The 10,562-nt window shown below is 34.3% G+C and overlaps 1 protein-coding gene across 1 annotated transcript; it reads left to right on the plus strand.

The window, feature by feature from the left end:
* Positions 1-3,348: 3,348 nt before the first annotated feature.
* On the plus strand, positions 3,349-10,419 carry LOC138321147 (uncharacterized). The gene is made up of 4 exons (XM_069264596.1): positions 3,349-3,593; positions 4,687-4,704; positions 6,514-6,555; positions 10,066-10,419. Exons 1-4 carry the CDS (start codon positions 3,462-3,464, stop codon positions 10,291-10,293), a joined length of 420 nt encoding a protein of 139 aa, XP_069120697.1. The 5' UTR covers positions 3,349-3,461; the 3' UTR covers positions 10,294-10,419.
* The last annotated feature ends 143 nt before the right edge of the window (positions 10,420-10,562 follow it).

The following is a 10,562-nucleotide window of genomic DNA, read 5'->3' on the forward strand; positions in this document are numbered from 1 at the left end:
CTACGTATTCCAATCATATTTCATAATGGTAAAAACTCTTTATTTAAATGGCTTTCTGTCGGTTTTAGTGACAAGTTCTGACAATAATGCGATATGCAACTTAACAACGATAAATAAATAAGACTAGAACGGCAACTCTTGACAAATTAATTGGATAGATCCAGATTATACTGAAGGATGAGTGTTCTTTCCTTCTGCATCAATCCCCCGTCACTTCATCAAGTTTTTGCAGGTTAAAGGGGACAGATCGGTTATTTATGCAAAATATTCTAGCGATATGAAAGGAGCAGCAAATGATCCTGATATCTTATTCGCGAAGGCGGTTGTCGGTCATAAAACTACACACAATTAATATCGACCTGCACCTATCGGGATTTATTTGTTATCTAATCTGTTAAAACACGAGGTCGTGATAGTAAGTGTACAATCTAATGATAATGATAAACAGTACAAACCAACTAAATTTTCGCAGTAATTGAATCTCATCATTGAGAACTTTTATAGAGATTAATTTTCACGAGTTCTAATCATTTAAGTTATATACAAGAGGCCCATGGGCCTTAACGGTCATCTGACTTTAGCACAATACAACATAGTCGTTTAACGATTTTAGCTTATTTGACCCCTGTGACCTTTAATGGGGATCATGATCATTCATTTGAGCAAATTTGGTAGCTCTTCGTCCCAGAATGTCACAGGCCCAATATCAGGTCGCTAGGCCTCCTAGTTATTCTCAAGAAGTCATTTAAAGATTTTAACCTATTTTACCCCTGTGACCTTGAATGAAAGTCAAGGTCATTCGTTTGAACAAACTTGGTAGCCCTTCATGCCAACATGTCACAGGCCAAATATGAGTATCCTGGGCCTTTCGGTTCTTGAGAAGACGTTGAAAAGATTTAAGCCTATTTGACACCTGTGACTTTGAATGAAGGTCAGTGTCATTCATTTGAACAAACTTGGTAGCCCTTCATCCCAGCATGTCACAAGCCCAATATCAGGTCTCTAGGCATCCTATTTATTCGCAGGTAGTCGTTAAAAGATTTTAGACTATTTGATCCCTGTGATCTTGAATGAAGGTCAAGTTTATTCATTTGAACAAACCTGGTAGGCTGGTAGCCATTTATTGCAGCATGCAACAGGCCCAATATCAGGTCTCTAGGCCTCTCAGTTATTATTAAGAAGTTGTTGAAAGATTTTAGCCTATTTGACCCCTATTTGACGGTCATTCATTTAAACAAATTTGATAGATTTTCATCCCAGCATGCCACAGGCTCAATATCAGGTATCTAGGCCTCTTAGTTATTCACAAGAATTTGTTTAAAGGATTTTAGGCTTTTTGACTCATATTACCTTGAATGAAGGTCAAGGTAATTTATTTGAACAAACGTGGTAGCCCTTCATCCCAGTATGGTACAGGTTAAATATCAGTATCCTGGGCCTTCTGGTTTTTGAGAAGTCATTTGAATAAAAAGTTTACGCACGGTGGACGGCGCACGGCACACGACGTCGGACGGTGGATGATGACATAGGTCATCCTGACCCTTCGGGTCTGATGACCTAACAAGCGATAATTAAAGTTTGGTTTAAAGTAAATTTTAGAGTATTCAATATCAATAATTGGTCACTAAAAAAGTGGAACATCAAATGCATCGAAGTGACATTGAATTTGGTTTGTAACCTGATGACATCTATGCGCTGTTGACATGACATTTTGATGTAATTAGATTATTTTTCAATCTCGGTGGTTAGTACCTTGATGACATCTATGCACTGTTGACATGACATTTTGATGTAATCAGATTCTTTTTCACTGTCGGTGGTTGGTACCCTGATGACATCTATGCGCTGTTGACATGACATTTTGATGTTATTAAGATTCTTTTTCACTCTCGGTGGTTGGTACCCTGATGACATCTATGCGCTGTTGACATGACATTTTGATGTTATTAAGATTCTTTTTCACTCTCGGTGGTTGGTACCCTGATGACATCTATGCGCTGTTGACATGACATTTTGATGTAATTAGATTCTTTTTTTACTCTCGGTGGTTGGTATCCTGATGATATATATGCGCTGTTGACATGACATTTGTATGTAGCGAATGGTGAGAGGTAACGGTCGAAAACTGACAATCCAATTATCTATCCGGAAGGATTAGGGACAGGTAAGGGCGGCGAAGGGGAATCAAAAGTAATACAGGATGTCCTTTTATAATTCACCACATTCAACAGACGATGTGATGTTACAGTGGCGTTTGCCACTAACTGGGCTTTAATGAGTAATGTAATATACTTCAACTAGTGACATATCGCATATCAGTGGGACATTTAGTATGAAAAGCTAGAATTTGATGTAAAGGACGTTTACAGTATATTAGATAGAGGGTCCTACATGAGTGGACAACAAAGTTATTAAAAGAGTTCAATTATTTGATATGCCCTGAGCCTTTAGGCGAGTTTAATAACATCCATTTTATGTACATATTGTAGATACGAGTGTAAAATTCCAATAGTCACAATACTAGTATTTATGGAAATCAAGAGAGCGACGAAATCAGAACCCAAGATCATGAAATGTTCGAAAACAGTCTTATAAAAGGTAAGACAAATGACGTTACAAAAAGTTAACTGATTTTTGATTGGCTAAGCAAAAACTTATGCCAAAGACTGTTTCATGATCCTTGGACCAGGTTAGGATATGGCAGTTCCGCCCAACAAGACATTCGTGCACGTCATATCTTGATTTTGACGTCATCATTACAAGTTGACTAGTTACGATACAAAGCATACTTTGTTACATTTACGTAAATTTCATCATGAAATACGTGAAGAATATCCAATAACGCGGTTCATTCCCTACATTTCGTAAACAGTCAATAATATTGTTAATTTCAAAGTGAAAGGTTATAAGCAATCAGCACATACAACAATGTCCTATACCTACCTAGTCATACACACATTAAAATATTCCGACAGATGTTAGGTTTTTGAACTGCTCCTACAACATATACAAAACCACATACAAATGTTTTCTTAATGCATCTTTAGTAAGTCAACAAAAGAACGCGATAGCAAAAAGCAGGGGGCATGGGCGGCAGTTCGCGGACATAGGACATCGTATGGCATGTAACAAAAGACATTTGTAACGACTAATAGATTGGAAAATAGAAAGTTACTCTTCCGTAAAATAAACCTTCCTCATCACCAACTGTCGCTTTTTCATGATTTATATCTGATATATCACAACTAATTATTATAAAAAATCTATATAGTAAACTTTGAACATATAACTTTTATCTTAATTCCATCACAAGTCAAATTAAGACATTTATTTTATTTCTTTTAAGAGTGTTATTTCTTTCAATCGATCATTTACTGATTTTCAACTCGCTGGCCTTAATTGTTCTTGCCTGTGGGTTAATCTTTTGCCGATGCTTCTCCATTCGACCAGTTCAAAAACAGATGTTGCGCCTGATTAGCGGCCATTCGACATTTACCCGGGATAGGAGTTATACGCCAGGAAATTATTCTCCCATAACAACATACCCTAGTTACTCAATCATGAACGGAACCTGGATGATGTTACCGGTCGTGGTAAGTAAATCAATCTGTATAAAATAAATTAGTCCGCGCATATCGAAAAAATAGATAAATAAAAGCAATGACAATTTCAAGAAAACAAATCCACAAAAACGGCGTAGTGGTTAATATTTGTATGGAAGTCATAGATCTCTTTCATCGTGTTATGATATTTAAGTACTTACTTACAACTTCAGAAACAAAATCCTTATTTTATGTTAAATGTTTTATAAGCCAATCTTACTACTAGTGACTGCGATCAGAGGCTTGGCATTATAAACTTTCACTTTTACTCGTATGTCCAAACTATTATGAATTTAAGGAAGAATTTTATCAAAACGTATTTCTGGCATAACCATGTGCATTAAGAGTTTAAGAATTATTAAATTTGAATAGTATAAGAAAACTATAATGGTTGGGTAAATATATTGTTTATGCCGAAATATTTTTAGACTAAAACGTGTAGCATCATTTTTCGTACTTCTTGGTGATATACTTTGAATGTTTGTATAAACTGATGAGCAGTTATACTAAAATGAATGAAGACTTAAAATACCAACAGGTTCGTAATTATCTAAGCTTATACATGCTACTTAGCTTGAACTCAATCGCTGGCTGATTATTTATTGAATTGAAGCTGATATTTCTTATTTAATAGCTCTTTCCAAATATTTAACTAGAATATACGACCTAGTAATATGTGCTTTGAATCTAGCTGGTGATTATTACATTGTTTACTTTATTAAATATTAATATAATTTTTCGGTAGCGTCCACAGTCTCCATTAAACACCGATTCCAAATCACGATCTATGACTGGATAACGTATAAATAGCTGTTTTTGTTTTTTTTTATTTTTATGGACCCGAGGATGGCCAAGAGGCCGAAAATTGTTCTGTTTAAAAAAACGTATTTTCTCCCTCTGAAGAACGATTAATATATTATTGATATGATAATTTAAATATAAACCAACGAATTTTGTTTAATGTATCAGAATCACTATTGTTCCATCGGCTAACCACAAATTTACTCACGAAAGCATGCCAACTTAACTAAAATAATGATTCCATGCATAATCCACTCATTAAAAACATATAATTTTCTTTCAGTTGATCTTAGGGATTCACGTGAGTATGATTTTGCATGAATCGGAACAAGTAACGAAAGTTACGTTAAAATGTTTTTTTTTTTTTTTTTTTCATTTACCAATTGTACCGGAAATGCAGAAGCTATGTTGGTTCCTTATACTGATACTTTTCACTATGATGGGTTTTTTTTTTAAACAAGGATGTTATGAACACATTTATTTCGGCGCAATAAAGTTTGAGAGCAAAATTGATTTAGAGCGAGTTAACACAATGATGAATATATCCATTCACATACAGTGTGCTCCATAATTCATGCTACACGTTCAAATTGTAACATCGTTTGACATACGTGAGTAACAAAAAAAGATATGTATGGTATATGAAGGCATGCAATAAAAAGTTTTATTGTATTTATAATACAAAGGAATTATTTAATATTTGATAATTTTTTCTATCAGACATTTAGAAAATGTAATTTGCGTTTTAGATTGAAATTCTCTAAAACATTCCTCTCACAGTATTCCATTTGTCGGACCAAACTATTGCATTTCTTTCCCGAACTTTGTAATACTCTTCTCTTGATTATATATGTATGAAAAGCGATGTATTGGAATCACTAGTGTCCTGAAGGTCCAGAAAATAACTAAAACTCTTTAATTGATTCATTTTACGAGAGAAAATCACAATTTAATTTGATACTAATCTACAGGGATAATTATTTTAAAATATTCAATACGTCTACATGTCACCGGGTCATTCTTTCCATTTCATTCGCAGCATATGTATGTACGATTTAGTTGCTTAACTATACGAGGAGAAAAAAATATTTGATACTAATCTACGGGGATAGTTATTTTAACATATTCAATACGTTTACATGTAACCGGGTCATTCATTCCATTTCATTCGCAGCATAATTTTATGTACATGTATGTGCGATATTTAACAATTAAAGGATTGTTAGATTGCATTTATTGGAGATATAAATGCAATCTGGGTGGCAGATAAATAGAATGGCGCCTGTTAGGGCGCTATGAATATTTATCTGCCACCCAGATTGCATTTATATATCCAATAAATGCAATCTAACAATCCTTTAATTGTTATATTTACATTTTACTTTCTAGTTCAAAGTAAAACACAATTTAGATGCGAGTGAAATTTAAATTTCCCACTTCAGCCATTTAACCTCAACAGCCAAGTTCAATGTAATAAAAAATAGTCCCTATAAAAAATTGAAAAGATAACAAAATTTCAATGTTTTTCAATAGCGTTTCATTTTACTTTCAATTATCCAGACATTTAAAAGATTTTTTACAAGTTTCATAACCAAACTGGTTCATTCAACTATAATGTCAAATTTTCTGCGCGGACTAACATGGTTTCAGTAAAAGAGACTAACATCCATTTATTAAGATATAACTGCACCAAGTCTAGGCTGCATTTATTGGCTCATAATGCAGATCACGATTATCATTAGAGTAATGGGAGTCGCAGTGGCCAAATGTAAATATAGTTGCTTAACTATACGAGGAGAAACTGATTTTCGTTGACGGGTGAAACATTCGCGCGGTAACAAGTTCCATCAACAATATGAATTACAGATCATCTTGTCATTTCCCCATTCTACTAATGGAAGTGGTACTGGGGTCTAGGTTAAACTGGCTTACGTGTAAATTGCAATAATCTTATTTGATTGGATAGTGCAATTGTAACTCATCCACCTTGAAGACACATTTAAAATCTTCTTATTGAGCATTTGAACAGTTCATTACGATATTTTAGGGGTCTAATGTGCAATGAACCAGATAATAATATTCACCGAGTGATATTTTTTTTGTATTGCAGGCCGTGCTTGCTAAGGATAAATGGGAGACAGGTGAAGCTAATGTAAGTTTTATATTGAACATGAAGCACAGACATCAACTGTGCTGCTAAATATATAACAAAACGGCCCAATCACCAGGTCTGGTTCACAGGGATTTGCTCTGATACGGTTTTCCAACAGGTGGAACAACAATTTTCACGTGCGACTTATATGGCAGCGTTTTATATGCAAATCGTGAAATTCTTTCGCCGTGAATGTGCTACTGGGTATGACCACACATTACGTACATTAAGTAATTTTAACACAAATTTCCATCTTTGTCTCCTATACCAGCCTCGTTTCTGAAATAATTATCGTATTTATCGAGAAAATGTAATTTTATTGATGTAATGAAGAGTTGTATAGTGGTAGCCATGTCATTCAGGCTCAGACGAAACTAGCTTATTGCAAGAGATAAACCAGTTCTACATCATAAGAGAAAGAGCTTATAGAAGTGGCTATGGAATATGATCTTTTCATTCTCTTTCCATATACGAGTGGCGAATTCATGGTCGAATGTGACGTATCATTCTACCTAGACAATCGTACGACAATATATTTTGATTATCACGTGATATTTTGCTGTAAAATCACAAATCACAAATATAGTTTTATTTATAGCATATGTGACAAGTCAAATTTACAATGACTGCATGATTTTAGCAGAACGGACCAACCGTGATAAAATAATACTAACAAGAGGCCCATGGGCCTTAACGGTCATCTGACTATTAGTCCAATACAAGATAAAAGATTTTAGCTCATGAATATTCATCTTTGAACGAAAACGAGGCTTAGTGAGCATAGCGGTGGTAGTAATACATGTACATTAATGGTATAATTTTACTTACCTTATCATTAAATTTAAATTCACATAATATTCCCGTAGAGGTACATGGATCAATTTGATCACATCAGTGGCTGATCGATTTATGGCATAAACATGTTTAATAAATCCCAGAGGCGAGAGGAAAGAAAATGCAGGTACAATGTATCCATGTCAACGATTTCCTTTATTGAGGCCAAGCTGAATTACAGTATTGGTACTCGTTGCCTAAACTGAAATAAGGCTATATATTATACATGTATGGTGCCAAATAAACAAGGGACATGAACCAAACAATTAAATAACATAAATACCACTCCTAACCTTCATTATCAGAGTCTCAAGTTGCCTTCCCCATATTCCCTTTAGGTCAGTATTTGGGTCCCAGTCTGTTTATATTTAACAGCTGTCCCCTCTGATCACATTTTGCCATTAATTTCCCTATTAAGGTATACATAAATTAAGTTGTTATCACAAATTTCACCTAGCTCTGGTTGTCCCCTTTACCAATCTCCAATAAACACCCTTTGTCTATGACATGTGGACAATTACAAACACCAATTATGTTCACGATATTGCAAACAAATGATATTTGTTATTAGAATAAAGCATTCCTTAATGACTATTTCTGTCTAATGATCACCTTCTTAATAAGATCAATTTCTTTATGGCGCAAACAAAATGGTAAACTTTACATTATATGACCTTTTGTCGTGACCACTTGGCTACAAAGCCCAATTTCTCATTGCACTTTTGGGTTTAGATAGGCTTCCCTGAATATATGTGTTTTCCTCATTTTTATGTATCACAAAATAAAAGTACATTGTACTTGATATATTGAGCTTGCTGCAAGGATCATTTTAACTGAAATATGTGTTGGTCATTTTTAAGTATTTGACAATTCTAGAGGGGCTATTAACAAAGAAATATTACGAAATTTCCTGAAACATAGGGATCGTTTTCAAAATCTGAGGATCATAGTCGAAATGGCTACTCTAAAATTATCCCTGAAGTTGTGATCACAAAACACATATCCTATAAAATCAGTGCACAGATCATAAGCATGATAAAACACATAAATATGCATCAGTATACCACCCATTTAAACTTAAATAAAATGATTAATAAAAAGAGGAGTTGCGATTGAAAGCCTTAATTGTTCATGCAATTATAGAAAACATCGCAAATGTGATCATTTCAGTAAATATATTTGGTTTTCTTCTAAAGAATTGAACCCGTGTTCAGATTTGATTATTGATGTCCATAGATCATTATATTCAGTTACTTTATTTCAGTTTTTCAATATCTACCAGAAATATGAATTTAAGATGTTAGTTTTAGAAATAATTCACTCTAATAATTAACATTTAAATATATCAGCTTTTATCAGCTATGAAGTTAGTGTCCTCGTGATTATGCACAAAAAGTGTTGTTTCATTTTAGGAAAAGGTTATGCATGTATATAACAACCGGCACGTTCACTTAAAAAATTACGGTAAAGAACTAAACACTTAATTTGATTTTTTTTTTTCATTTATGTAAAACACACATGTATAGAATTCTCCACTCTTGTACTTAAATGTGTGGAAACAAACTACACATGTAAACAGATACAGTGTAAATAACTGATGGTAAAATATAGAATGCAATGTTATACAGATAAATCTACAATGATCTTCAACATTATGTACCCTTTTCTCTGCCTATGTTGATAATCAACCTTCTTTTACACTTCAGTATTAAAAATTTGATGAAAATGAGCAATTAAAACTATTTTCATGACATTGAACAGCATTGTGGTTTGTTTTTGTAAGATATGTTGCATTAATTGTATATACGTTGCTACGGTGCCTGTGCTCACTAAGCCTCGATCTGAATTAGGAATGTCAGGCATGCATATAATTTGGGCCTTAACGGTCATCTGACTATTAGTCCAATACAAGATAAAAGATTTTAGCCTATTTGACTCCTGTGACCTTGATAGAAGATCAAGGTTATTCTTCTGAACAAACTTGGTAGCCCTTCATCCAAGCATGTCACAGGCCCAATATCAGGTCTCTAGGCCTCTTAATTATTCACAATAAGTTATTTAAAGATTTTAGCCAGTTTGACCCCTGTGACATTGAATGAAGTTTAAGGTCCTTAATTTGAATAAACTTGGTAGCCATTCATCAAAGCATGTCAAGGGCCCAATATCAGGTCTTGAAGTTGTTTAAAGGATTTTAGCCTATTTGACCCCTGTGACCTTGAATGAAGGTCAAGGTCATTCATTTGAACAAACTTCGTAGCCCTTCATCCCAGCATTCTGCAAGCCCCTAGTCCTTTCGGTTATTGAGAAGAAGTCGTTTGAATGAAAAGGTTACGCATGGCACATGGTGCACAGCAGACGGCCCACAGTCATAGTACAGACAATGAACGGTGCATGAAAATAGGTCATCCTGACCCTTCGGGTCAGATGACCTAAAAACATTTTTTTCCGCAGAAAAGCATTTTGTTTATTTCTGTTTCAAAATAAATTTGAGGTTAATTTCAAGGAATTAATATTGAATAGAATTGCTTTGTAAAAGTATTTTGAAAGGCTACATAGACATACATTTGAAATGCCGGATAGAAATTGAATTGGAATTACTTTCAAATAAACAAATATGAAAGTTAGTGAACAAAATGACTAGCTGAAAAATATATAATTACCATTTCTCCTGAACAGAGCGTGGACAGCACCTGTAAAAACGCCCTTGCTTCAGCACCCATCACAGACATGATTTGCCAGAATAAGAAATGTAAAGAGGACGTAGACGACAATGGAAAAGTCAAGTACAAGTGTATACAGAAAAACAAAAATGTGTGTTGCTGGTCAAATTATTGTGGACATCACATTTGTCTGCCAAAACTTCAGGAGGAGGGAAGCTTTTTGAAACTCCTCACGAGAAGTTAGTATCGGAACAGTTTCACTTTACACGTCACCAACTTAATGAAATGATACATGGAAACTTGAAAATCAAGTGGAGTTGGTTTTTCTTATATAATAAACATCATATCAAATCTACATTACAGTGAAATATGCTGTCAATTCAATAAATGCATAAACCTATTCTGTCTGCTTTATTCTTTCTATCATAAGGCGATGCTCCTCTTACCCCTGGTTTTGAATTCAATTTTATGCCTTCGGTCGCACCAAATGAAGGGTGTATGATGTGTCAGGCA

The sequence above is a fragment of the Argopecten irradians genome, chromosome 4 (assembly GCF_041381155.1).
Source record: "Argopecten irradians isolate NY chromosome 4, Ai_NY, whole genome shotgun sequence".
In the NCBI taxonomy this organism is placed as follows: Eukaryota; Metazoa; Mollusca; class Bivalvia; order Pectinida; family Pectinidae; genus Argopecten; species Argopecten irradians.

Excerpts from the sequence above, each read along its gene's own strand:
- LOC138321147 (XM_069264596.1), top strand. The coding sequence starts at position 3,462 with ATGTTGCGCCTGATTAGCGGCCATTCGACATTTACCCGGGATAGGAGT. Across the intron at positions 6,556-10,065 it reads GGGAGACAGGTGAAGCTAAT|AGCGTGGACAGCACCTGTAA; the intron begins GTAAGTTTTATA and ends TCTCCTGAACAG.